Consider the following 26,821-nt stretch of genomic DNA (forward strand, 5'->3'; position numbering starts at 1 on the left):
CATACGAAGGAAGATATATTGCCACACGCCCATGCATTGATTTGCACTTGGGCATGTTTTTATAGTACAGCGGGCTTTCAGGCACGATACCATTGGATTCGCTGTTTTGCAAGTTCGAAAACCGAGAGGTCGATCGATGTATGGAGTATAATCATGCGAACCGCTTGTTCTCCACACCTTCAATATCTATCTTTGGGTATGGATCGTATCATTATGGGCCCCTTCACCCCTCCAGCGTCTAGCGAAATTTCCGGACTACAACGCGGAACCGTGGGCTCCATCATAGTATCATCAATGGATGACCCTGGAGCCGACGTGAAGTATATATGCTTTTGGTCAATCTCGCTGTACGGCGCGAGTAGTCATGTATGTATATATGATACAATGGACCCATAACTTACTCCTCGCAACTTACCGTCTCAATTGGACGTGTTAGTTATTTCTGTTATTCAAACTGATATTCATCGCATGCTACTCAATTTGGTTCAGATTAAAGAATCTCCAGGATCACCTCGGCCTGGATTCATTTTTACCTAATGGCCATTACAGATCTTGAAGTTCAACAATCTTCTACGAAAGTCGCATTTCTCTAATAGGCACCGTACATACAGACCCCCGCACAAGTCACAAAAGTAGTTTAGTCTTCGAACTCCGGAGAAGATTGGCTCGATCAAGTCTGGTTCAAATTTATCGAATAAGGAAGCTCAAACCTCTCAGATCGAGCAAACCAATGAAGTCTTTTGAACTGGGAGTAGATATCCACCAATAGTCCCCTTTCATTAGATCTACACCTAGGGTCTCTCACACGTTATGTGCGATCTCAGTCCTTCTTATCCAAACGAACAAAGCTAAAGGGATGGGAATGCAAATGCAATGTTGCCACGAGCTATGACTTTCGGCCAACTTCTTCATGAAACACGCTTCAATATATCAATTAACGTATGAGCAAGGTGAATGAAAACATGTCCTACCCACTTGTTGGGATTTTGAGCAATCCCATGCATGCTCATTACCACTGTGGAAGAAACGTTGAATCGGAGGGTCTAAACGCCAATGATATGGTGATTCCCAAAAATTGATGGCCTGCAGCTGAAATCTGCAACAATACCTGGGCTTAACTGGCTTGCCGGACGGAAGCTCTTCCCCGTAGCACGGCAGAATCAAGTTGACATGTTCACGAGACGATGCCTCAATCACAAAGTGTCATTTCCAAGCCCATTTTCAGCTGCTCTGTCCTGAAAGAACAAGATCAGAATATAGAGATAGGTCGATTTCCCCTGATATGTACAATTACATGTATACATGTGCCTGTTCGTATCTTGCAGAACAAGACCAAAAGTCTCATGCAATACGGTGTTGCCGTTGCATCCCTAGGGGAAGGCTCACATTGCATGCCGCAATGTATTTTCGACCGAGTCTATCCACATCGAATGGGACGTCGCGCAGAGAATAAACATTTCATACCAGGGGTAACGAAAAGTGTGACGAGAAAGACACCAACAAAAACATGACATACATGCTGTGAGAGGTAGCATTTCTTACTGCATATAGAAAAGTGGACCAAAGGTAACCTTACAAGGGCATTCGCACCAAAGAAAGAGGCCAACACGAAAAGAACGGCGAACTTAGCCAACAATTGCTTCATCCGCTTATGGATGACGGCCAAATTCCTTCATAAACGAGGCTCTGCGGTTGAAAAAGCAAAAGGGAGGCTTACCTTGAGCTTACTCCTAGTAGAGCTCAAAGAAACGAGCCTAGCGGGATATCCCGCGGGACGGGCAACTATTGGCCCAAGCTGAATTGGAAAATCTTCTACTATTAACACCACCAAAATTTATCCTCACAAACCACCTCCCGACCATGTCGTCTCCCACAATTAGACTACTACCCCGCCATCTACGGCCTCTCACCAAACAATACAATCACGCAAGCCCAATTTCTCTCTCTGCCAAATCTTATCATTCATACGACCGCCCCTCTCCCTCAGATTCTCCCTTTCCGCCCACCGAAACAAGTATTCTCCGCGCCGCCCTTCCGCACATCCCTACTCACGGCTTCACTCTTAATACTCTTTCTCTCGGCGCCCAAGATGTCGGTTATATACCTGCCGCTACGAATCTTTTTCCAAAAGGGGCATTTAGTCTAGCACATTACCATTTGTACACCCAAAGAATAGCTTTGAAGAATCACACAGAACTCATTGCTCCACCTCTAGAAAATGAAGGAGGGGAACCGCCAAAGGGAGTGGGAAGGAGAGTCAAGGCATTGACGTGGGAGAGATTGATGGGAAACAAAGATGTGATTCATAAATGGCAGGAGGTTCGTAAATTCTAGCTCAGACTTTTGTTGTTACATTCCACAAGAAACCAAAAACCGCCTCCAAAACACCTTCAAAATTCCCATCTTCTAAATCCAATCCAAAAATTCACATATATCCATACCCCAACTAACACCCCTCCTAGGCTCAGAGTCTCCTCACGCTACCAACCAATCTCCCCACTTCTCTCCGCGAACTTCATTCCCTCTCCGACGAGATCTGGTTTCTATCCGGCGACATCTCAGTCGACAGTTCCTGGTATACCAAGCGAGCCAGTCTTTCCACCATCTACGCCACTACCGAATTATACATGACGACAGATAAATCTGAAGGCTTCAAAGATACTCGCGAGTTCTTGGAGAGAAGATTTAGGGACTCACAGGTGCTTGGAGGAGTTGTTGGGGGGATTAGTCAATGGGTGGGTTTCACGGCGATGGCGGGAGTTAATGTTTTGAGGAGTAAGGGGATGAGGATTTAGTGGATGCTTTATATGAGATAGAGGAATAGGTTTTGATTTTCATATAGCATGGAATGGAATGGTAGGAGAGAATAGAAAGATCAAAAATTAGGTCATGTATTCAGATCCATGTTATTTTAACATCAAAATTGCCACCCATAGCAGCCACATGGGCACTACCATACCTGGATTCAAGGACCAGTGTACACCATAACGCCATATCTTCGTAAGACATAGCACCAAATATTTCCCCGCCATGATTTTACAATTCCCCAGCACCTTTTAGAAGCGAACTAAATTACAGTAAAAGTCGATTAAGCAGGATTTATCATCTCGGGAATAGATTTCTGTAATCTGTCTCTTGGAGCTTTAAGTCTATTGTACGTCAGTAGCAAGATCTAGATATCGGACTAGCGATGGAGAGACTTACTTGAAAATTGACACATCAGGATGGTTGTCAACGCCAGCTCCCAAGGCTTTGGGTGTGATCAAGATAAATTGCCTGCCAACGGCGCGTCGAGCAGCGCTGATCTATGGACTGATTAGCATATGGATTTTTTGGGGGGTGAGTTTGTCGTAACTTACAATCATCTTGGTGCTCACATCCCGATTAACATCATCCATGAAAACGTCGAACTCATCCAAACAGCGAAGAGGGGCACCCATAGCTTCCCAGAGAGAGAGAAGTAGGCAGATAGACGAAAATGATTTTTCTCCTCCCGAGAGTGTCTTGGTTTGTCGACCCTTCTTATTATTACTTGTCTCGTCAGGTTCGACATGGACATCCAGTAATCTGTTCTTGTGATCAATCTCAAGTTTTCCCCTGAAAGCTCTCTCACTTAGCAGATAATTGAAGTTGATTCGAGATCTAGCAGAAATATGTCTCTGGAAACTGCGGTATTGCTTCATACGCAGAGAGAAAGAATGCTTGAGTAGTCGCAGCAATTCTTCCATGTGTTTACGGCGTGATTTAAAGCTCTTCAGGAGTTCATGGGCTTTTGCGTAGCCATCTATAATTTCTTGCTCTGTGACCCCGAGCTTTCTGCTATACTGACTTAATTGATCCGTAATACTCTTGTACTTTGCTTCAAGACTAGCTCTGGTCTCATGTGGTGGTACTGGAATTCTGGCACATATCTGCGTTGCCGCTTCAATGTATTCTTCGACTCGAGTTTCCGTATCTGCGAGCTTGGTTTCGGCTTCTTGTTTCTCCACCTTGTAGGCCTCAGCTTGCGCGATAGCATTATTCTTTTCCCCAAGTGCTATAACGCGTGCCTGTTCTTTGGCTTTGACCTTCTGGTTTGCGTCGGCAATCAGCTTCTCATGACTTTCAACACGTTTCTTGGCGGCCCTATAGGCGTTTTTACAACTAAGAGACGTTGTGTTGTACTCAGTCCTTGCAAGAGTAGTAGCGCCATAAGCGTTTTCGTAATGCGTAACATTATCATTGGCTTCCTCCAGTTGTGCTTTGAGGGAATCCAGATAGCCATCTTCTATGTCAAGGTTGTTGTATTCATTTTCTAATGATTCGACACGTTCTTCAGCCTTCTGTAGGCGAATCTTTAGTCTGCCTTGGGCAACCTTGTGCTGTTGGATTGCCCTTTCTACCTCTTGAACACGCTGTTGAGCTGTACGGAAATTGTTTGCAAGCCTCGACTCTTCAGCTTGACAATGTTTCAATGCTTCCTGTTGCAGGACAATTCTGCGCTCACCATCTGTTTTCATGCGAGGTTTGAATCGGTAGGGTGGTACATAATCCTGCGCACTATTTTGATAGTTGGGGCCATTGCAATACAGACGAATACCCCAGCCTCTTCTTTGTGGATTGGGGGTGAAGCAATGTCTGACATGCGCGGGCATAGACCTAGGTTCCATGATGCGCATTGCTTCTTCTAAGTCGTCTATTAGTAACACCTGATCTATTGCTTGATTTATGATCAATGTATTCCTCACAATTTCACTGTCAATATCCAACATCCTCAAAATAGTCATGAAGTGCTGATCAGGCTCGTTGTTTGTGATGTCAATGGGTTGAGGATTCGTGATGTAGATTTGGGTTCGGAGTATACCCGTGGAGGATATAATTTTCTGTAGCCTAGCCTGGTCTGCTTTATTGGTAACGGCAAAACTATTCAAGGTGTTCCCAATAGACACCTCGAGAATATCCGACCACTTCGGATCGCGAAGTTTCACGTGGAGACCAATAGGACCAACAGGTTTGTGAAGAAACCCTCGATCTTGCTGTATCCTCCGAAGTAGCTCAGGCATTCTCTGGTCAAAACCGCGCATTGGATCCGGGCGTTCGTTCTGCATTTCTCTTAGTCTGTTCCTAGAGTTCTCCACTTCCTTTCTCTTCGCAGCTAAAGGCCCTTGCTCTTTTTCAAATGCAGTTTTAGCAAATTGACTCTTTTCTACCAATCCTTGCATTTCTCCGTAGCTATTCTCAAATTCAGTTTTGGCCTGCGAAGCTTCCGTTTTAGCAGATTCAATCTCTGTGAATTTTCGATTGAGAGATCCACCATTTGCATCCTCAATACGCTTCTGCTCGGAATCGATTTCCCCTTGTATAGTTCGAGCTTTTTGCTTTGCCGTTTCGAGTTCCAGCTTACTCTCCTTGTGTTCCTGGTGAAGCTTTTTAACCTCCGAGTCTGCTTCTTCAGCCTTTGACTTGGCTTCTAGCTCTTCTTCTTTGATAGGAAGAAGCTCCTCTCCAAGAATTCTTGCCTTTTCGGAAGCTCGCTCAACTGAAGAATCGAGTGTCTGATATGCTCGGTCCTTCTCATTTACAATCTTCTCCTTTTCCTCAATCTTTCGTTGTGTTTCCAAAACCGTCCTTTTGCGCACCTCCAGTTCTTTTTCTTGCTCTTCAACTTGAAACCATGTCAACTGGTTTCTGAGAACTCTCTTCTCAACTCTCATGTCTTGATGCTGATCATAAATCTTCTTCTTTGCCTCTGCATCCTCGGCCTGTTTTTCCAGTGCCTCCAGATCACCCATGCTTTCATCAAGAAGAACTTCGATCTGGTCACAACTCTCGGAAACAAGCTTGTAATCATTGTCAAGTTGTTCAAGTTGCACTCCCTTCCTGAAAAAGTCGAACTTCTGAGCTGGGGTAGAAGATGTAATGAAGGTTTTCGCCTCATCTTGAGTAAGAACATTCATTGGGTTATCAACTTGGAGCTGGAAATACTCAACTATGTCATCCATGTCGCCCTTCTTACTGGATACGATCCCACCAGCTGTGTTCTTCAATTTATAGGTGCTACCACTGCCCGAGAAATGACGTTCAATAATGATCGACTCTCCATATAATTCTGGGCGGTAGGCGTCAGGACCCTGATTTTTCAACCTGACGAGAAGCATTCCCCGATCAGTTCCTGTCTTGATCAAGCTTTTCATACTACTTCCACGGTTCGTTGCACTGGGCTTTCCACCTAAACAGAGCGTGATGCCTGTCAAAACTGCACTCTTTCCAGCTCCATTTTCCCCGACGACAAAATTGATAAGTGGCCCTAAGGGAACTTTAAGATTCTTATGGTTCATGAAGTTCACACATTGAATTTCTTCGATGATGGAATTCTCGGCGGCGCAATTGGTGAGAGGGGTATGTTTTTTGGCAAGAAGTTGCTGAGTGGCAATGTAATCATCGTGTTCGGTGTGTTCCAAATGTTTGAAACCAGCATCGCGAATTATTTCGTACTGGGTTCCAGGGGGGGGAGTCATTTCTTCATCGTCATCATCGTCATCATCATTATCGTCATCATCGCCGGCGTCGTCGGAAGAACTGGAGGGGCTATCATCGCGGACTTGTAATGATCTCGAGGAAGATTTGCCATTAGAGACTTTGGCGCGTTTGCGTTGCTACGATAAAATGTCAGCATCTGTGAGCATGAATAGATATCCTGGAGGCATGGCAGAAGGTGGAGGACATCTGCCAATATCCAGCGGCGCAAAAGGGTAGTGGTTGGTGTTCAAGAATTACGCACACTGTCATGGCGTAAGGCTGAGCTTAAGCTCTCAGTTGCAATAACATCCCCCTCTTCGTGTCTTGCACGCTTTAGAGGAGCCATGTGGCGGTTTAGTTACTCTGGTGAAAGTCAGAGTCGAGTTGTAAAATAAAATTAATTGCGTCGCCCATCTGACGCGTTGAAGATAAGTTACAAACACGCGAGAGCACCTGATAAGCCTCCAATCGCGGCAGTGAATTAAGCTTTCCAATCAGCGTAAGGTTACGTTGCTTGACTTGCCGTGAAATGAACAATACGGCCAAACTCAATGTGCAAATTCCATCCTTATCAATAATTCTTTCATCAAATCTTTCGTTGTCTGATTATCTGACGTTTGAAGACCGACTTACTTCAATCTGCATATAGGTATTCAATGGGTAAGAAGACATTTGGAATCTTATCAACGGTGCTCAAGTCAAGCAAGGCTACTGGACTGATTACGTTGGATCAAGCCACTCACTCAACTTACTACTTGGGTCGGTACGTTCTATACGGCAATGCACATTTTGGATTCTGGATTTCTTCAGGAATAATCGACTTACTGCTTACGATTGTGCTGGGGAAAAACTGTGTATTGAGTTGTGTCAAAATCTTATATTTTTAGGCTGTTCTATCTACATCTCTTTCATTGACGAATGAATTGGCCCAGACTGTTGAAACGTCTGTACCTAACGCCATCTATCCCACGCAGGCTGAACTATATTTGTTACAAGTGATCAAGCAATTGCATCTTCTGCTGCTTTCAATGCCGTCGCAAACCTCGCTTTCAGGTCACTAGCATCCTCAAGACCAACACTGATCCGAATGAGTTCAGCAGGTATCCCAAATTGTGCCGCCCAGTCTAGTTCCATATAATGAGCTAGGATCACATAAGGTGAAGTTAATGTGAAGTTGGTTCCCAGACTTGGGCCTTTCGCAGTTTCAATTTTATCATAAAATGCGACTGCTTGAGGCATCTCTTTAAAGGTTAATGAAAGAAGCCCGCCATATCCTCCGTTCGGTGTACGACAATCGTCGTAGAAAGTTCTAGAAGCGTTGTATTTGGGGTAGTAAACCGACTTTATCAATGGGTGGGCTCGAAGAATATCACAGATAACTTCTGCGTTATCGTTGATTTTTTCGATTCGAGATACAAAGTGGCGACTGTTGCGTTCCATGAACATAACGTCTTCGGCCCAGTAGTTATCTTCGTATTCTGTTTTAGCTACAGACTTCAAGGATTGATAGTACTTTCCACCAGTGTTAAAGATGGCGCTTCCACCCATAACGTTGCATTCTCCCGAGAAGATTTTGGTGAGACTGCTTACGACTATGTCTGCAAATGGTAGAACGTGAACATTGATAAAATTTCCAATGGTCTCATCGACCACCACAGCAAAGTCGTATTCATCTGCCAATGCCCGGATCCGTTTTAGATCCGGACAATTCAGCATTGGATTTCCTGGAAATTCACAAAATAGTGCGAGATATTTTTCTCCCGCTTTCAATCTTTTCTCCAAGTCATCTAAATCTTCGGAAGAGCCGTTGCCATAAAAGTTGCAGCCGGGACCAAATTTTTCCAAAATTTTAAGAGTATCGACATATGGGAAACCGAAAGATATGCTTTTCAAAGAGCCTCTGCTTTTCAACAGCATCTGGTGGGCGTTATAAATCGAGTTCATACCGCAAGGATAGAGGTAGACATCGTCCTCAGAAAGCTCGGCGACTCCACGCATATTAGAAGCCATGTCTTTGCTCGGAGTCTCAGACAAATCAACTTCACCAACCAATGAACCAGCGATCCGACGGCGAATTGCCGATCTTGCATTGTTCACGAAAGAAACGTCAAGATTTCGACCAAAGCGTTCCTCTAGGAACTGCGAGCTTTCCCGAGCCTCAGAGTTTATCGGCGAGATAGGGGAATGATGGCTGTCGCCCGTACCTGAGCCGTTGTGGCCTCTGGATGTCTTATCTATAGAGCCTTTCTGGTATCTCCTGGGACCTTTGCATAGCTTGCCACCATCCTGAGGACTTGGCGGGTTTGTCTTTTTCACTAGTAATCCTTCTTGGAACAGAGTGTGGCAAAATTCAGCCCTTCTGCTAGAAACGCCGTCTCCAGAGTGTTGCCAGTATTGCTTCGCAACCGGGAACAATTCCTTGGCAAACAAGACAGCGGAAATGGAAGGAGAAATCTTGGTGAGGACTTCTGATGAGGTTTGATTACGCTCAAGGACCAAATCGATTACACTAAGCTGATTTGGAGATATTGACTTGTCCCTTGAAAGCATAAACGCCACACAACTCCTGGCTGTCTTAGGCGATGGGAAGAGCATCGCCTGCTCATTCTGGCTGCCATGGGCCTTGACAATATCATCGGCGAATGCAACGATAAGTTTGTGAATGAAGAATCTGAGTCACGAGACCAGACGGTGTCAGTTGAGTGAAAAAAGCTGACGAGAGTGCAAGTAAACTGACCGAGGATATCCAGTGGTCAATTTCCCCATGACCCTTTGGTCACCCTCTTCGTAACCAACATTGTCCTTCCACGTTGGCAAGGAAACACTTGTGGCCTAGAAAAGCATTAGATACATGAATCACACTGACAGACTCACGCCCAAAAATCCTTTTTCGCCATTTCCTAACTATGCTCAAACGAAAAGTTGAAATACTAACATGTGGCGTCAAGGCAGGTACAGACTCTCCAAGTTCAATTACCGACATTTTGAGTTTCTGGTGTAAAGACGGGAGGTGACGGTGGAAATATATTAACAAATGCAGAAGCCCGCTCTTTGGGAAATTTAACTTGAGAATCCCACTTGTAGCGATGCTTAACAATTGTGCAATCAAAGATCTTATCCGCTATCGGAGTTTCAGGATAAGAGGACTCTAAAATTTAAGCTTAAATTTAGTGCATGGGGGGGCTAAGACATTTCGAATCTTTTTTTGAAAAATATAATTTTAGTAGTAGGGACAGAGAGACAATTGCCAACATTCGCGCATCAGCAACATTACCATAATGGCACCTCTTACCACGAAACGACGCAAATTGGAACATACAAGCGACGATGAAGCTCCGCAACCCCAAAAGTCAAAGGTAGACACTGTCGAGACTGAGAATGCTGCGGCAGATGAAGCCTCTTCATCTGATGATGCGGGTGCAATTCAATCGAAACCCAAACATGCGCCTGCAAAACGACGACACGATGATCAGGATGCTGCGCTATATTCCGGCGGTCTTTATAAATCAAGCATGTTCAAACTTCAAGTAGACGAGCTGTTGAATGAAGTACGACCAAACTATGAAAAGCGCGCTGCTGGAATAAAATCCGCATTACACCAGCTCAAGAATGCGATTGAAGGCCTTGAAGATCACGAACCTCTTCTTGTAAGCTTTATCTCGAGTTATTGGCCAACGCTAGTCACTTACATATAAATTAGATTCCCGATGCCATTAAATTATTCTCCAAAACTCACAAGATTGCGATACCCTTTCCTGATCCTAAGCCCGACAATAATGCGGCCTACAAACTTATATATTCGAAACCATCCGGAATTAATGTTGTTGGGAGTTATGCTTTGGGGACTATGGTCAAGTCCGAAAGGCCTTTGTGTGTCGATATGATTGTGAACATGCCGAAGTCGCTTTTCCAAGAGAAAGACTATCTTAATTATAGATACTTCTACAAGAGGGCGTACTATTTGGCGACGATAGCAGCTGGACTTCATACTTCAATGCCAGACTTGACATTGGAATATGATTTTCTGAATGGGAACAGCCTACATCCTATTCTAGTAGCTACATGGAAAGCTAGCACAAAAGGGGACCCAAATTCGCGATTTGAGGTACATATTATACCTGCTGCTGCTCGTGGCTGCTTTGCAGAGACCAAGCTACGCCCTACAAAGAATTCGATTCGCCCTAAAGAGGGGGCAGATAACGACGCCACCACAGCAGAGCCTTCACCATTTTACAATTCGTCCTTGAGCGCGGACTGTAACTTCGAATCATATCTCCAAGTGCTTCATAATGCATCCAAGACATCGGAAGGTTTCAAAGATTCGTGTCTGCTTGGCAGAATTTGGCTTCGACAGAGAGGGTTTGGCAGTGCTATATCTCAGGGAGGGTTAGGACACTTTGAGTGGGCCGCATTAACCGCTCTGCTGCTGAAAGGAGGTGGTCCCAGAGGACATAGCCTTTTATCCCCCGGATATAGCAGCTATCAAATGTTTAAGGCAGTGGTTCAATATATATCGACCACTGATCTGGCTAAAAAGCCGGTGCTTTACGAGGCACCAGATCTCCAAATTGCGAAATCTGACACTCCAGTATTCTACGATGGCCCAAGAGGCGTCAACATTCTGTACAAAATGACGCCATTTTCATACGAGTTACTGCGTGATGAAGCAAAAACTTCATTGACAATGCTCAATGACTCAACTTTTGATCAGTTCGAGGCAACGTTCATCACAAAGGCCGATCAGATCCTGCAGAAATATGACTGCATCGTAAACATTCCTATCCCCGCCCAAAAGGACGGTGTGTCTAGTTGTGATCATAAAATTCATACCACCACTTTTGCGAACCGTGTATTCGCTACCTTGAAAGAGGGCTTGTCAGATAGGGTCAAGCTCTTAGATATTAAGGTCACCGAAACAACCCCTTGGTCGCTTAAGAGCTCGGGGCCGTCAACAAGTAATGATCAGGCCTTGAATCTTGCGGTTTCCTTTGATCCAGCGAATATCAGTCGTCTTGTTGACCATGGTCCACCTGCGGAAGATAAGAAGAAAGCATTAAAATTCCAGAAGTTCTGGGGTGAGAAGGCCGAGTTGAGACGTTTCAAGGATGGAAGTATTCTTGAAAGTTTAGTCTGGTCATCTGGCTCAACTTATTCCATCTTTGAGGATATTGTCACTTATCTTATGAAGCGACACTTTGGAGCCGAGATAAGCAAAGGATTGAGCTTCATTGGCGAGGGTTTTGAGAAACTACTACCCTCATATGGAAATAGCTCTAAAGCTTTTGAAGTCCTCAGACAGGCATACAACACTTTCGAGAAAGATATCAGAGATATGGAAAGTCTGCCGTTGCAATTGAAACAACTTTCTGCAGTAGATCCTCAATTGCGATCTTCGTCGATTGACCTTCCCTTGTTTGCACCTAGACAGCCCCTAGGTGTCCCAGCTGATGTGCTGATTCAGTTTGAGGGATCTGGTAGGTGGCCAGATGACGTTGTTGCCATCCAAAGAACTAAGATTGCTTTTCTTCTCAAGATCGGCGAGCTTTTGGTCGAGTCTAACGATAGCATAATCACGAGACTTGGCATAGAGAATGAGGATCAACCACTACAAAATTGTGCTTTCTTGGATGTGTTTTATCCATCGGGCGCCACGTTTCGCCTTCGAATCCACAATGAGCGAGAACACACACTTCTTGAACGCCAAATCAAAGATAAGTCTAGTGACAATCGATCGCGAGAAGATGCAGTTTCAGCACTTTCTATCTATAAAAGGTTCAACATCCAGCTCCCATTACATACGCAATCAATATCAACACATTGTACTCGATTCCCTCTTCTATCACCAACCATTCGTCTTGTTAAGAAATGGTTCGACCGCCACATGCTTTCCGACCATATCAGTGATGAGCTTATCGAGCTTTTGGCAGCTCGAGCTTTTCTGCAACCTTATCCGTGGAAAGCTCCATCGAGTGTCATGTCTGGATTCTTGCGAACTTTACTCTTCATTTCGAAATGGGATTGGCGTTCGACTCCACTAATCGTAGACTTCACCGGTACGATGACAGATAAGGATGTCTCCACATTGAATACCAGGCTGGAGGCATGGCGAAAAATTGATCCAGGCATGAATCGCACTGTTGTATTTGCAGCATCAAATCATGACATGACCGGAACCGCTTTCACTGAAAAGGGACCCTCGAAAATGGTAGCTGCAAGAATGACCGCTCTTGCGCGGTCAGCTTGTAAAGCCGTCAAAGACCAAAGCTTGAATTTGGACAACAGATCTCTGTTTGTAACATCCACAAATGACTATAATTTTGTTATTCATTTAAATCCTAAAGCTGCTGGCACCTCGAAAGCAAAGGATTCACATCGCTTCAAAAATCTTGAAGTGCAATCAGAATTGAGTATTGAAAAGGTCGACTATCAACCTCTGCGAATGTTCAGCGAAGAATTAGAGAGTCTGTACAGTGGAAGTATTGTCTTTTTCCGTAGTGCAACAGATATCTCTCGAATTGGAGGACTATGGAATCCGCAAACGAATGTATCTAGAGCTTTCAAGGTGAACTTGGCATATGCAGTAAAACCTGAAGGAAACGATGGGGATGACGAAGAAGCGAAGAATGTTAAAATCAACCAGTCAGCGATGTTGGCAGAGATCGCTCGTTTGGGAGGTGATATGGTGTCGAGGATAGAAATTCATTGAAGGATGACGCTTTTAATACTGTAAGGACATGTAATGTAAGAAGATAAGAATTCTTAGATGATACCCAAGTATGGAATGGTGCTCATATTTTAAGGGATCACATGGTCTTGAGCAATAGTCGTTGATACCAATTGGATAGCTGACCCATTGGGTGCAATAAAATTAAAGGATGATAGTCTTGAAATCCATTCTCCATCAGATAATGTGACTTGCAAATAAGAAAAAGTTGAGAAATCTACGTCACTAATGAAGAATCTCTTTCCGTGAGAAATTTCCGGTCGAGTAACTTGGAACAGTTGCAAAATAAGCAGCCTATCTTGCGTACCTGGTATTTACATTCTACGTTTCAATCACTACAAAATGTTATACTAGAAAAGCTTTGAATTCTAGTATACAGCTCTAAAGCTCCATTTTTAACTTGAAACTAATACACAAAATCCTGTAAAGTCAACTTCCAAGACTGGTTGGACTCAATGAACTGTTTGAGAGGTGGTCAATTCAAATATGGAAAAAGAAGTTCACCGGGAATTACCAGTCAGCTACAGAGCTCACCGGGAGCTAATCTGGCCCAAGCATTTTCTAATCCACACCTTCAGCCTTACATTGACTCGCTTAAAAAAAAGTTTAGGTGGGGGTAAAAAAGTTATCGCGGGGCAATCTATGGATGGAAGATTTTACATATCATTTACCAACTGACCCTTTATTACTCAAGCGGTTCATATTCTAATTATTTCCTCTTACATTCTCCTTGCGCACTGGTGATAACTTGTGTCACAATGCCACCATATGATAGTGAATCATCTGGAGGTGAGGAAGAAGATTACACAGAAACCAATGTTTTACTTGGTTATGCCGGGAAAGAACCTCAAGACGATACAATCAGTTATTTAGGTGGTGAGCCTGTAAGTTCTCCCTTCAATAATTATTCGAAAATCACCCAAACTACCCTTTGCTCCACTACAATTGCCATCTGAAATTTGACTAACACTTACTTCAGTCTTGGATTGACCCTTCTACGCCTCCGTCTGCCACTCTCGCAAAATGCAAAATCTGCAACGACCTCATGGTTCTCATCCTCCAACTGAACGCCGATCTCCCCTCTCACTTCCCCGACCATGAACGTCGTTTATATATTCTAACATGTCGCCGAAAAACATGTCGGAGAAAGGAAGGAAGTGTTCGCGCATTGCGCGGTACGCGAATTGCCGAATCTGCAAGCAAGCCAAAATCAAGAGAACTGGAGAAAGAGAAACCAAAACCAGAGCCTGCAAAGCCAGCAGCGAGGATAGGAGAAAGTCTGTTTGGAGCCAAGCCATCAACATCCGGAAATCCATTCGCAACGGGCTCAAATCCATTCTCTACGCCATCAGGCGGAAACACACCTTCGAATCCTTTTGCGACTGCTGGTCTAGCTACCTCTGAACTCGCTGCAAAACCTCCTCAAAACCCCGAACCTACATCTTCAGAGACCTCAAAGGATACCCTTCCAAAAACCTTTGCATCTACCTTATCCCTCAACAATCCACAATCTCAACCAGCGACTCAAACCCCTCCACCTAGCGAACCATGGCCTACAACCGATCTCCCAGCACCCTATCCCCTTTACTACCTCGTAGATGCCGACTACGAGACCCTCGATAAAGAGCCCTTACCTCCACCACCCCAAGCTACAGTCGTCGACGACACACCCGACTCATCATCTGGCGGAAAAGAAGACAAGGAAATCTTTGAATCGACGCACGATACGACCTTTCAGAAATTCGCCGATCGTCTGTCCCAAAATCCCGAACAAGTAATCCGTTATGAGTTCCGTGGCTCCCCTCTTCTCTACTCCAAGACAGATTCTGTGGGAAAGATCTTTACGGATGCTGGAAAGGGAAATGAGAAGGTTAAAGTTAGTAATGGCAGTGGAAACTGGAAGATACCGCGCTGTGCGAACTGTGGGGCAGGGAGAGTATTTGAAGTGCAGGTGACACCCCATGCGATTATGGAGTTGGAGAGGGAGGAAAAGGGCCTGGATGGAATGGATTGGGGGACGGTAATTCTGGGAGTTTGTGAAAAGGATTGTGTGCCTAGCTGGGCGGAAGCTGGAAAGACGGGATATGTGGAAGAGTGGGCTGGAGTGCAATGGGAAGAGTTGGGCGGGAAGAAATAGGAGACGTGTTGAGGGGTTTCAAGCGTCATAAATACATAGTCATTATTGCGAATACCATATGAGAAATGAAGCATAGTTTGGGGCTTTGACTTTTTTTATTTCATCCGGCTACTTGCAACAGATTTCGCGTGCATCTTACAGTGAAGCAAAATTTCACACTGCAGCTACTATCTATGCGATGTCTAGAAGCCAGCCACTCATCTCGAGATCCTCATTATCGAGGGAGATGCTAAACAGATAAAGAGTATGCATCTTTTCCCGTTCCTCAAGGACACCCTGATATAACGCCAACCTCCAACCCATTATCCCTTTGCATACAAGCATATCTCATAATACCCAACCCGTGCACGCCTAAGCAGGTTGTTCATAAGCTCTCTTAATTACCCTCGAGAATTGTTCCATCTTGACATTTTCCCTGACCACGGTTCCCTTGGCCTCATTCTCCTTGTTTAATGGTACAATGACAACGCCATTTTCTATAGTCCATCCACATACCTCCTTGATGAATTTCTCAAAGGCTTCACCGTTCATTCCGAGCCAGTTCTCGAGCTCCGAACTTGCTACTTCGCGCACGGATTGGGAAATCGTCGAGGCGATGCGGATGCGCACTAATTCTTCGAAACCACTTACGTCGGCGATGAGATCGGCGTACAAATCATCTGAATCGAGGGTTGACCAGAATTGACTGTAGTTTGCGGAGGAGAGTAGGGTGTTGAGAACGGCGAGCTTTTGTACGGCTTCGGAGAGAGGAGCATCGCCTGCTGCAGGAAGAGATGATGAGGCTGAGATAGGTGTAAGGATGTGGGGTGGGAGGAGGTGGAGAGCGAGGCTGAAGTCTGGGGAGGGGAAAACGGTGAGGGACTTGACGAGAATGTTGGTTATGGTTTCGTCTTTGGTGAGGTGGGGGTTGAATTGGTAACTGTGGTTTTGGTATGATGCATTAGTTATGTGTACCAATTGATATTTTGCGATAGTTTAAACAATAATATGTATCGTGTCTTTCAGATAGAGCTAATAATAAACTTCATGAAATGGAGGGATTCATTCTCCAAAGTTTCAGGTAATAGGGAACGTTAAACGTTCATTCATCATATAGACATAGTAAATCTTCTCATTCTCATTCTCGAGCTTGAGATTCGTTGAGTTTGTGGAGCCCAGAGCTTTGAGCTCCTACTCTTCCCCTCATTCTTCCGCCGAACAAAAGAGAAGCAGCAGTAGACAAAACAAAAAAGAATCCGACTCACAGTTTCAAAAGCGCCAGATTAGCATAGCAATCATAAGTTTTCTCCTCACACTGCAGCGTTACGTATTCTTGAAAAATATTTGTTGTTTCGGGGTTGTAACGATCGAGTCCGTTGAGGATAGCATCGATATGCTCTGGCCTATCTGGCGCATAATCAAAAGGGACACCCATATTTATCGTATCGTGGGTATGTGTGAAGAATGAAAGGAGGAGGTGGGGTGTTGGTGGAGAGACGGCGAGGTGGGAGAAAAAATTGGCTTGGTCGTCCAAAGAAAGAAGAAGGAAGTTGAAAGAAATTTGAGGTTTTGGGATATTGCTGTTGCTCGTTAGGGCTGCTGTGTGAAGATTTTGCCGACGCTAGTGGGGTGTTGATGCCTCAGGTTGTTCTAATGAAATTGAGGAATTCAATGGTTTCCCGTCTCATCTCCTCAGTCTTCACTCGTCTTTTGTTTCTAATGTTCAAGTATACCTAGTTTCAAACAACACAAGGAGTGGTGTTTCAGGGATAACGACTAGATGTATTCATACACTCCTTCGGGTAGGATTGAAGTTAGATCTGCCTCGCTGTCTACCTAAAAACAAGATACGAAGAATATACATGAAATCTCGCCGGAACTGTTCGACTATAAATAACTAATATCGTATGTGGTGATCTTTACTCCATGAATCCATAATAAGTATGTTGTGGCGGTTGTCTTTCTTGCCCTCCCTCGCCTGGGATAGCAATCCCAATTCCCATGTTGAGATAGTCATCTCCTATTGTACAAGTCTTTTCCCGTCTTCTCATCCTACATTCTCTGAAAATAATACAGAATCGCATATTCGCTACATCGCTCAAGATTTCAAATGCCAATTAACTCCAGTTCCAGTCCATACTAAACGAATGGTACGTGGACCCCCAATGGTATATTTTGCTTACACTCCCAAGGTCCATTCAATAAAAGAAAGTCATGTTCATCTTCATCTTCATCTTCATCGCCATCGTCATCTAGCCTTTCCAACCCCTCCCTTACTACTTGTAGCACTCATCAGGCTAACATTATCCGCGTTTCTCCTCACATCCCACTGTTGATTCATGTTTCCATTCATACCATAAAACCCTTGGCTAGCCAAACTGCTCGGCCCACTCCCTACATCTGGACCTGGATCCCCCCAGTCACCCATTGATGTTCTACTGCTATACTTACTTTCATAAGTACCTTGACTTGCTACTCTTGAGTCGCTGCTCGCGAATCTTTGAATCGGCACAACTGGCTCCTGACCTGGTTTGAAGGTGGGCATCGTTAATGGATCGGGATACAGATCGGAACCTCGTTCAAACAACGCAGGGCCATTTGATTTTGGGGTACTGTTTGCCAGCATTGGTAACCATAGCTCTGGTCGCTCGAGGTCGAAGGGGTCAGATCGGCCAGCCATTCTACGCGTATTGTTGATATTGGAAGCTGTAGAGTATAACGTATCGCGAAAGCTTTCCGTGCTGGGTGCTATACTTGAGGGATACCGTGATACATTACTAATGCTTGGAGTGCGATATGCGGCCGGTCCATAGACGCTACTCGGTGCATTTTTATGACCTCGAGTGGTACTGTCCAATGACTCGCCACGAGAACGACGGACGTCGCTGATGTATGTGTTGGTTCTCGGAATGGCAGGACCAGGCCGAGAAATAGAATCCCATTTGTTCGGGTCCGCAAACGGATTATTATTCAAGTTTCTTGAAGCAGGATCCGCAAATGGATCTTGTGGGATACCGAAGTCTAAGCCTAGGCTACCAAACATTTGTCCAGAGCCCGAATTTGAAGAAAGAGAAAGACGGCGGCGCTCAGCTTTCATTAATAAATTACGATCATCCATGTCCATCAGATTGCCAAAGTCTTGCGGGTTGTTGAAATTGGACTGCTTTTCCGGCATTCCGCGTGCCATTGCAAAAGGATCCTGTTCTTCTTTCGGACTCTTTCGAAATACACCTTTAACTTTATTTGTGAATTCATCTGCTCGATCTTTTGCGGCGTAGTGCAATGCATGCGCAGATGCCGAAGAGTTGTTCCTGCTATGATATGGAATTGGGCCCTCAAAGAACTGTGAATTCCCTCTATCGAGATTCACAGTTGGCCTATTCCCTGTTTGGACATGATTTTTAAGAGTAGAACCTATGCCAACTAAACCTGCGCCGAAATTTGTCGCGGCACCCCCTATTTGTGCTTTAAGGTTTGTACCTCGACCCGTTGATCCTACGGAATCATCATAAATATCGTAATACTGGCCTTGCGCCTTCTTATCAATATCATAGAACTGGTTCTGAGTTCCATTTGTCAGAGGTGTGAGAAGAGAATTTCTCTTTGACTTTCTCCTTCTCCTACAGCAGAATATGATCAATCCTATTAATGCAAGAAATCCAATCCCGCCTAGTATTCCTCCAATTACGGGTGCAGTCATGAGACGACCCCACGAAGAAATTCCACCTGCAGCTGTTGACTCAACAGACTGTGTTGACGATGCTGTTGCACTCGTGACTGAAGTTGCATGACCGACACTGGGATCATGGCTTGCTGGATCATGGCTTGCAGGATCATGAGTGGATGTAGCAGTAGTACTTATCTGACTTTGAGCAATTGCTATGGAAGTACTTGATGACTCAGTTGGCGTCGTACCTTTAGACGCCGGGCTAGGTGATGTTGTCGTACTGATACTTGTCGAAGTTGTTTGAGTTTTGGATACACTTGAGGTGGTAGCTACTGGGGTTGGTGCAGGTCCAGGTGGGGGGGGAGGGGGAGGTGGAATTGGTGGGCTTGGCGTTGATTCAACTGCACTCGTGGCTGTACTTGACAATTGTACCACTGGTCCTCCCACCGCAACGGCCGCCGGTGAACTCGCAACTGCTGGGGCCACACTAATCGATGTTGAGGTTGGTTGCGGAGTTTGGGTGGTACTCTCCGGAGTTGGAGCTGGAGCTGGAGCTGGAGCTGGAGCTGGAGTTGGAGTTGGAGTTGGAGTTGGTGTTGGTGTTGAAGTCGAAGTCGAGCTTGAGGAGGTAGACGTAGATGAAGACGAAGATGAAGACGAAGATGAAGATGATGTAGATGTAGAAACCGAAGAAATTGGAATTGCAGCTGTAATTGCTGATGATACTGTATTGGCCGACCTTGGGACAGCAGTACATCTCACACCATTTATTGAAGTAATTGAAAATCCTGCCGGCAGGTTTGCGCTCGTCGACATATTGTCAAATAAAAAGCGACGCCCAGTCGCTACGAATGAATGTATTGAATCAGCCCTCAAGGAGATTTGTTTGAATATTGGCTCCTCGGCCCTTCAGGTTAATTTCATAATGGTACTCTATCTTGTCGACGACCAAAAGAACGGCGATCAACGATGAAAACGCAAAGTGAAAAAGCACAAGAACAAATTGAAAATTCACGAAAGCATCAGGCACAGCAGCATAATGAGTACCAATTCCTTGCTCGCCAGAAAAAACGGTTGAAAGACTATTGTTTTCTTTTGTTACACCGGGAAGGGGTTAGATGTTGCAAATCTGATACACGGTTTGTTTTACGCTCTGGCCTTCTGGAGTACTCGCTTCCCAATCGATCGAGCATTTCACACTCAAAGCGGTAAGAACACCCGTAAGCACAATAAGTAAAGGCCTTGCCGCTGCTAATTGGGACAAGTGATCGAGTTCATCATGTAAATGGATGGGAGGTCGAATTGGAAATCCATGGAAATGATTGAAAAGGCTTCGATTCAATCTAATTCTCCAGGTGTCATTGGACAATCAGGAGAGGTTTAAATGAATTGGCACTATTGACGTTCATGCCTCCCCTCGCTCCCCCTCTCCCCCCTGTGTGGGGTGACAATAGAGTTATAGAAAAGGCTAAATGAGTTGATAGGGATATAGATAGATTAGGACAGGACAGGACAGGACAGGACAGGACAGGACAGGATAGGATAGGCTACCAGACCCGTTCGTTCTTCAAGGGCCAAGGCGCAAGAGTGAGGTTGTCTAATGTCAAATAAAGTTGTCTGCTGCCAATTGTAGGGCTCAAGCCTCTCGCAGTCGACTAGCCCTGGTTAAATAGATTAAATGGCGGGAATCGTCACATTTTTGCTAGTGGCGTGGTGTCATCACGATCCAAGGGGAGGGGAGGGAGGAGAGTGGGAGTGATGGAAAGTTACTTCCTGCAAGCGAGGGTTATTGTAGCACTGCAATCCCAACGATTTCATAATCGACTCCTTCGAGATTGTATTCCTACGAAAAGAGACAAACGCCCCCACTTGGCGGGGAATGTTAATATATCTTCGTTTTGATTTAATCCAATTTGTTTCTTCTTGAAAACTGACAGGACATGCATCACCAACTATTCAATTATCCGGTGTTGGACGGTTGAGGGAGAGCTGATGAGAGAGTTGGAATTTCAACGACGGCCTCTACAGAATAGATAGATATCTTTCCACATTCTACCCGCACACTCTCTCTATCAGAAGCTTCTCAATACGCTTTTGAACTACAATCTTCTACAAAATTCCTGTGTGTTTTATCATGCTCCATCACCCGGTACGTGATGATGCCAAGTCTAAAGAGTTCGTTCCTCTTATAGGAGCTGCATGCAATCCTTCCCACAAGCTTCCATCACCATCACCAAGAATGTGACAAGGAGACATCAAAGTCTTTCGGTTCACTTCATCCCAAAAGATGGAACAAGTTGAAGAGACCCGGAAGTTCGCATTGCCAGCCTCTACGTTTGGCTTACCACGTTTTCTTGTTTGAGCCTCAGTGATCCTTCCTTGGCAACTTACTTCTGCAGAGGCACAACCTTACCGGTTCTCTTCCACTGCCCTTATGTGATATATCCACTATTCCCTCATCCTGAACCTAATTCTCTCCATCTTGTTTCTGTTCTAGTTATGCTTATCGACTCCGTTGTGGAATCGACTGCTATGACCCTCCACTATACCTACAATAGTGTTAGTCGAGAAGCCAACATATGGTAGGCCGTATCAAATTAATTGAAGCACGGCAGCAAACAAAACTGTCACGATGGAAACTAAGCAGATTGGTGGCATTTTAAAGTTGTATAGTAGGTCATACTCGTTTTGTGCCATAATAGGCTTCATTATGGTGTAACGTCTAGAAGGGCCACTTTTCACTCCACACGGCACTCTGCTGGTCCGCGTATGAGGATCGTGTAGTACAGCACGTACTGGACGTGAACGGCATTGTTCTATTTGTTCAATGGAATGTTACGAGAAATGGTGGTTGAGAATCCAAACTTGTGGGAAGCTAATTCCTACGATGATTGGGGTTGATGTGAGGCTAGGCGGGATTGAGTATCAAGCATATAAGACGGCCAATTGGCAGGTGATAGTACAGAAATATATAACGCGTCGCGTCGAGCCGTGAGGTGTTGTTGATCTGGAGCGAATGGGGTGTTCGATATGCAGGATGAAGGAAAACTGCAGAATGTATATGAACAGAGTAGAGTTCCAGTGTCGATGCCGGTGGTGCTGTTCCATGTGAGATCTTACATGTTGTATATGGATATACTGGTGCAAAGTTGACAAGCGTAGCAGATTAGCAGGTTAGCAGATTAGCAGATTATACACTTTACAATTGATGTGTTTGTTAGATTCACGCAACATCTACCTGGGTATGAAAGGAGAGGAATTCAACCTCGTCTCTCGAGCCCTCTCTAGTTGTACGTATGTATGTCAATGCCATCATACAAGCCGGTTCTCGGTTCTCGTTACCCGTGCCAAGTCCTCACATTTGAGTTGATCAATCACTCTTTCAACTTCGTCGTTGCACACATCCCGTAGAGGAAAAAGTCAACCGCGACATACACATCCATATCATTGGTTTACAGTTGCAAGTGCTCGAGTACATCATCCACTCTCATCAAGCAATTGATTGGAAGGGAAGCAAACCTGAGAAACGACAATATATGGCATATGCATACTCGTAATCCCAATCATAATCATAATCATAATTCACGCGACTTTTGCCCCAGCATCGACCGAGGCGTGCGAGGGTACTTTCTCCATAACAATAATTCCAGCAACATCACAGCCAAAGATTCTTCGCATCAGAGAGAAGCATTTTCCCTCGATGGTCAATAGTATCCACGTCAAAGCGTATCAAGCAACGATTGGGGATCTGATATATTAATCGCACATCTTTGAGAAATACCATTTCTTCCACACTCGGATCTCATGAGGGGTTTGCAGGGTGCGTGAGAATCAAAGCTCCATACAATAAACAACCCCTCAGAATACCGAAAGAAAACATCTGGGGATAAGGAAGACCGTCACCGTCACCGTCACCGTCACCACCACCATCGTCATCATCATCATGTTTGGTAATTTTGCAAGTTTTGGTAAGCATTGAAATACATCCTTACTACTCGAATACACTTTTCATAATTCTAGAATGGGCCATTCCTGGTGTCTGTTTGCCTACCTAAACTTTCCATGCTGAGCTCAAGATTATATCAAAATCTTGGTGAGATCTGGATAGAAATCTCAGTACAGAAAGAATCCACGTTCAGAAAGGCTCAATATTCTGACTCTTTTACAGCACCGCAACCTACCACAGCTGATGGTAAGCCTCGGACCATCCCACCACCAACTCCACTCACGTTTCCTTCAAGTACACCCCAATCGCCAGAGTATGTTTCTTCAGGCGATGTACCCCTAGTCACGTTTCTTCAGACTATTCATCGACCAACGGATATAAAATCATCCCATTTCGAAAGACTAGGTGTTCACGTCGTCCCAAATGTATCTCCTCAAGAGTTCTTACCGGATCCTTCGTTCCTCCCCCCGGATGAAGAATGGACAAATATCTCCGAAGAAGATTTAGAAGATGCAACGACAGCAAGTAAAAAGCTTTTAAGTAATGGCAATAAAGGTCCTGGAGTGAAAGCTTATCTGGACCGCCGAAGGGAACTTTCGATTGACAATACAGCTGCTTTTCGCACTGTCAGGAGAATTCCCCAAGTAAAGGGCACACCAGTAGCTCGTTTGGGCAATGCGTATGAATTCTACAAGAATTTGGAAGTCTTCTCGGGCTACTGGGTTGACACCTCGCTTCCAAAAATCGCCACCTCTCCTTCTGACGCCGCCGAAAATGGTGCCGAGAATCAAAGCGGAGAAACCAAAGAAGGTGAAGCTAAAATTCCGCTCCATCAACAAACTCACGTCCGGACTGGCACTGGTTCCCAGCTCCCTCACGAATTCCGTCAAGGTCTTACAACTTCCTTCATGAAACTCGTCGCCTACGACTTCGGCTGTAACGTTTCCTTTCCACGTGTCGAACCTCGTCTCCATATTCATCCACCAAAGTCACAATCCTCATTCCCTCCATCTCAGTTCTCCGCTATGGGCATCACTATGATCTACCGTGCTCCTACCGACCGAAATTCCTCTCGCGCAGGCATCCTTGAAGGTCCCCTAGCAGCTCTCTCATGCCGGTCATCAACATCCTTCACCACTCCCCTCGACTCTAACCTAGATCTTGCTCGTGAAGTAATCACGATATTGCTCACGGCTCAACAAAGGAACCGTGAAGGGAAGACCGAAAAGCCTTTTGGTGAGGGGAAGTGGTGGACTACTGTTCCTCGCTGGGGTGGTGGGAAAGGTGGTCCTATCGGCAAAGAAATTGAACCAACCTCTTCTAATTCTTCGTCCGCTTCTTCATCTTCAGGAGATAAATCCATTATTTCTGACATCAAATCTAAAATCGGCGGTATAAATCCCCTCCCTTCTCTTCAATCCATGACTCCGGAAAGACGCCCCCCTCAGAAGAAGCCTCGCACAACGCGTCAAGGCGGTCAATCTCAGATGTATGAAAATTACCGCAAAATGATGCCCCCGTCCAGCACGTGGGATAAAAAGGTACGTTACATGGCGATTGGCAAACCGGGTGGTGTGCAGGGGAATCTGGATGATGTGTTTTTGGTTAGTTGTTTGAATCACCATATTAGCTTTCTGAGGGGAAGAGTTGGGGAGGAGATTCTAGAGATTCTGGATGGGGAGAAGGTTGGAGAGGGGGGGTATGGGAGAACGGTGATTTGGAGAACGAAGTGGTATGATTTGTTCAAGAAAGAGGATAGAGTGGAGGCTATGCAAATTATCTGGGGAATAATGGCTTGGGGGATGAGGGGGGAGGAGACCAGGGAGGGGAAGGTGGATGAGGGAGGGCAAGAGAAAATGGATATGAATAAGTAGGTTAATGGTAACTTGGAAAATGGTTGCTGTGCTTGTAGCATCTCTTCGTAGATGCATTTGGATTTGGGCTCAGTGAATTATTCTTGCATGTTCTGAAGCGTGCTTGAATGCGGATGAATGGAAAGGAATGGAAAGGAATGGATATCGAAAGCGAGCTAGCCAGAGATGATTGAAAAATTGGAGAGATAAAAGGACGAATGATCTAACGGATGAACGAATGGATGGATGAATGGGTGGATGGAGAGTACATACATACCATAGATAGACGAGCATGAAAATCAAAGTGAGCTTATTCATGAGCATGATTATATTCTGTCATTAATTGATTACAGATGCTTGCTGGATATTTGAAATGGATGAAAGTGGGCAGTATCCAGCATTAAATTTTCACGGGATTTGAATTAGATAAGGTAGGTAAGAAGTAGCTATTAATATGCAATGTCAATCAACACACCATGACACAATAGATCATTTTAACCTTTATGTAAAAATAACTAAATACTCAACATAGCTTTCGAGAGCGGAGATGGAAACCGGGTAGGTAGGTCTAGATATGAATAATACAATACAATACAATACAGTACAATACAATTCCATCCATCTCTTTGCTTCCTCATCTACATCTTCTAGACTTTCTGGCCATCTTCGATGGGGAATATAGATACCATTCGCCGTTTGCGATTCGCTAAGTCTACCTACTCTCAACACATTTTGAAGATTGCATCCGGAAATCTCTTGGATGTTGCGAGAGGGATGGATCTCGTAAAGATACTTTTGTTAGGTTATGTCGATGGTGATGGTGATGTTGTGTTGGGCTTGGGGAGGTATGGATAAATAGATAGATAGATGGATAGATAGATAGATAGATAGACGAGGTTCGCTTCTGTAATTATAGCTTGTTATTATGGGTTTGATTATTTTCAAGCTCAAGTATGTCTTCCGGTGCGCGAAATCAAGAGGATTAGCTGTTGCAACGCTGTGTCTTTCCTGTGTGAACTTGGACGCATGGGATTTTGTGGTCTCGATACTGTGTTCGTGTCTGTGTTTGTATTTATGTTGATGTTGATGTGGAGTGGTGGTTGGCGTATGCTGAATGGGCGAAAGCTAATTCAATAGAATGTGCAAGAATCAGAAAGCAAAAAATGTCCCTATATAGGTATGTAGGAAAAAGAGAGCCCACTGACACTGAGTTGTAAATGCTAAATTATGGTTGTGGCATGAAAATTTGAGGTCTAGCATTCGGAGAATTTGAACTAGTCAGAACAAATGATCATTCAAGCGCAGAATGTTATACACTATTATTCGAACTAGTTGGGGTTAGTGGAGATAGAAAGTATCTGAGTAGTGATAAGGCATGCATTCCCGATATCTGATGATGGTTGTAACATCCGCGTACCTGGGTTTGAACTATGTAGGTATCTGGGCGCTGAGAAGATGGTTATATAGCGAAGAATAGACGATTCAACGAGAGCTAGATTTGTGTACTTTACTCAACTGTCATTGGTCATAAATGAGGTAGTCATTAAAAGCCGTCTTATTGGTTCACGTAAGTCCCATTGCTTCATATTCTTTATGCAAGAATGGACAGCGCCTCAAACGACCCCAAGCCCCCGTAATCCATAACTTAGTCTTAAGTTATGGGTTATCCTCCCACCTAGCGAGTATGCACCTTTTCGCGAGTAACATATTTGCCTTGTAGCATGCAAGTTATCGCTCTGTGGCATGTATTGGCATGCGATGGCTATTATTGAGAACAATTTCCCGCAACTCGTGCGGATGTGACTTGAGGAGCTTTGTTGCATTGATGTTCTAAAGCGTTGTTGTGGTTCAAGCGGGCCTATTATCTACTGCTGCTGCGTTGCTGTTATGGGTTATGGGTTATTTTAGAGAGTTTGTGCTGCATTGGAAAGGGGTTGGGTGACGTGCAATCAACGTCCAATCAACGAGTATACTTGATAAGTATGTCGCAGCCCAATGAGTAAGATTTCGTGGTTAT

At 44.7% G+C, this 26,821-nt stretch overlaps 8 protein-coding genes across 8 annotated transcripts; 4 read left to right on the forward strand and 4 right to left on the reverse strand.

The window, feature by feature from the left end:
* Positions 1–1,618: 1,618 nt before the first annotated feature.
* Bccoq9 lies at positions 1,619–3,031 on the forward strand. Its single transcript, XM_001550546.2, has 2 exons — positions 1,619–2,319; positions 2,463–3,031. The coding sequence occupies exons 1-2, from the start codon at positions 1,861–1,863 to the stop codon at positions 2,793–2,795; spliced, it is 792 nt and encodes a 263-aa protein (XP_001550596.1). The 5' UTR covers positions 1,619–1,860; the 3' UTR covers positions 2,796–3,031.
* BCIN_02g06460 (hypothetical protein) lies at positions 3,032–6,941 on the reverse strand. Its single transcript, XM_024691451.1, has 4 exons — positions 6,761–6,941; positions 3,360–6,635; positions 3,205–3,305; positions 3,032–3,149 (listed from the first exon to the last, which is right to left on the reverse strand). Exons 1-4 carry the CDS (start codon positions 6,842–6,844, stop codon positions 3,089–3,091), a joined length of 3,522 nt encoding a protein of 1,173 aa, XP_024547222.1. The 5' UTR covers positions 6,845–6,941; the 3' UTR covers positions 3,032–3,088.
* A 397-nt stretch (positions 6,942–7,338) lies between these two features.
* Positions 7,339–9,682, reverse strand: BcStr2. Its single transcript, XM_024691452.1, has 3 exons — positions 9,434–9,682; positions 9,236–9,330; positions 7,339–9,169 (listed from the first exon to the last, which is right to left on the reverse strand). The coding sequence occupies exons 1-3, from the start codon at positions 9,479–9,481 to the stop codon at positions 7,498–7,500; spliced, it is 1,815 nt and encodes a 604-aa protein (XP_024547223.1). The 5' UTR covers positions 9,482–9,682; the 3' UTR covers positions 7,339–7,497.
* A 39-nt stretch (positions 9,683–9,721) lies between these two features.
* Positions 9,722–13,392, forward strand: Bcutp22. The gene is made up of 2 exons (XM_024691453.1): positions 9,722–10,145; positions 10,199–13,392. The coding sequence occupies exons 1-2, from the start codon at positions 9,777–9,779 to the stop codon at positions 13,202–13,204; spliced, it is 3,375 nt and encodes a 1,124-aa protein (XP_024547224.1). The 5' UTR covers positions 9,722–9,776; the 3' UTR covers positions 13,205–13,392.
* Positions 13,393–13,814: 422 nt separating this feature from the next.
* Positions 13,815–15,434, forward strand: Bctsr4. Its single transcript, XM_001550541.2, has 2 exons — positions 13,815–14,106; positions 14,202–15,434. The coding sequence occupies exons 1-2, from the start codon at positions 13,981–13,983 to the stop codon at positions 15,357–15,359; spliced, it is 1,284 nt and encodes a 427-aa protein (XP_001550591.1). The 5' UTR covers positions 13,815–13,980; the 3' UTR covers positions 15,360–15,434.
* A 3-nt stretch (positions 15,435–15,437) lies between these two features.
* On the reverse strand, positions 15,438–16,919 carry BCIN_02g06500 (hypothetical protein). The gene is made up of 2 exons (XM_001550540.2): positions 16,604–16,919; positions 15,438–16,278 (listed from the first exon to the last, which is right to left on the reverse strand). Exons 1-2 carry the CDS (start codon positions 16,771–16,773, stop codon positions 15,711–15,713), a joined length of 738 nt encoding a protein of 245 aa, XP_001550590.1. The 5' UTR covers positions 16,774–16,919; the 3' UTR covers positions 15,438–15,710.
* Positions 16,920–17,049: 130 nt separating this feature from the next.
* BCIN_02g06510 (hypothetical protein) lies at positions 17,050–20,110 on the reverse strand. The gene has a single exon (XM_024691454.1). It carries the CDS (start codon positions 19,819–19,821, stop codon positions 17,587–17,589), a length of 2,235 nt encoding a protein of 744 aa, XP_024547225.1. The 5' UTR covers positions 19,822–20,110; the 3' UTR covers positions 17,050–17,586.
* A 2,263-nt stretch (positions 20,111–22,373) lies between these two features.
* BCIN_02g06520 (hypothetical protein) lies at positions 22,374–25,201 on the forward strand. The gene is made up of 3 exons (XM_024691455.1): positions 22,374–22,973; positions 23,174–25,108; positions 25,158–25,201. Exons 1-2 carry the CDS (start codon positions 22,949–22,951, stop codon positions 24,823–24,825), a joined length of 1,677 nt encoding a protein of 558 aa, XP_024547226.1. The 5' UTR covers positions 22,374–22,948; the 3' UTR covers positions 24,826–25,108; positions 25,158–25,201.
* The last annotated feature ends 1,620 nt before the right edge of the window (positions 25,202–26,821 follow it).

The sequence above is a fragment of the Botrytis cinerea genome, chromosome 2, assembly GCF_000143535.2.
Source record: "Botrytis cinerea B05.10 chromosome 2, complete sequence".
Lineage (NCBI taxonomy): Eukaryota > Fungi > Ascomycota > Leotiomycetes > Helotiales > Sclerotiniaceae > Botrytis > Botrytis cinerea.

Bases quoted from the DNA above. Each gene is read 5' to 3' on its own strand.
- Bccoq9 (XM_001550546.2), top strand. From the start codon at position 1,861: ATGTCGTCTCCCACAATTAGACTACTACCCCGCCATCTACGGCCTCTC. The intron at 2,320-2,462 runs GTTCGTAAATTC...CACCCCTCCTAG, and splicing joins TGATTCATAAATGGCAGGAG to GCTCAGAGTCTCCTCACGCT.
- BCIN_02g06460 (XM_024691451.1), bottom strand. From the start codon at position 6,844: ATGGCTCCTCTAAAGCGTGCAAGACACGAAGAGGGGGATGTTATTGCA. The intron at 6,636-6,760 runs GTGCGTAATTCT...ATTTTATCGTAG, and splicing joins CAGCCTTACGCCATGACAGT to CAACGCAAACGCGCCAAAGT. The intron at 3,306-3,359 runs GTAAGTTACGAC...ATCAGTCCATAG, and splicing joins ATGTGAGCACCAAGATGATT to ATCAGCGCTGCTCGACGCGC.
- BcStr2 (XM_024691452.1), bottom strand. From the start codon at position 9,481: ATGTCGGTAATTGAACTTGGAGAGTCTGTACCTGCCTTGACGCCACAT. The intron at 9,331-9,433 runs GTTAGTATTTCA...ATGCTTTTCTAG, and splicing joins TACCTGCCTTGACGCCACAT to GCCACAAGTGTTTCCTTGCC. The intron at 9,170-9,235 runs GTCAGTTTACTT...CTCGTGACTCAG, and splicing joins TTGACCACTGGATATCCTCG to ATTCTTCATTCACAAACTTA.
- Bcutp22 (XM_024691453.1), top strand. From the start codon at position 9,777: ATGGCACCTCTTACCACGAAACGACGCAAATTGGAACATACAAGCGAC. The intron at 10,146-10,198 runs GTAAGCTTTATC...CATATAAATTAG, and splicing joins AAGATCACGAACCTCTTCTT to ATTCCCGATGCCATTAAATT.
- Bctsr4 (XM_001550541.2), top strand. From the start codon at position 13,981: ATGCCACCATATGATAGTGAATCATCTGGAGGTGAGGAAGAAGATTAC. The intron at 14,107-14,201 runs GTAAGTTCTCCC...CACTTACTTCAG, and splicing joins GTTATTTAGGTGGTGAGCCT to TCTTGGATTGACCCTTCTAC.
- BCIN_02g06500 (XM_001550540.2), bottom strand. From the start codon at position 16,773: ATGGGTGTCCCTTTTGATTATGCGCCAGATAGGCCAGAGCATATCGAT. The intron at 16,279-16,603 runs GTGAGTCGGATT...CCAAAACCACAG, and splicing joins AATCTGGCGCTTTTGAAACT to TTACCAATTCAACCCCCACC.
- BCIN_02g06510 (XM_024691454.1), bottom strand. From the start codon at position 19,821: ATGTCGACGAGCGCAAACCTGCCGGCAGGATTTTCAATTACTTCAATA.
- BCIN_02g06520 (XM_024691455.1), top strand. From the start codon at position 22,949: ATGTTTGGTAATTTTGCAAGTTTTG. The intron at 22,974-23,173 runs GTAAGCATTGAA...ACTCTTTTACAG, and splicing joins TGGTAATTTTGCAAGTTTTG to CACCGCAACCTACCACAGCT.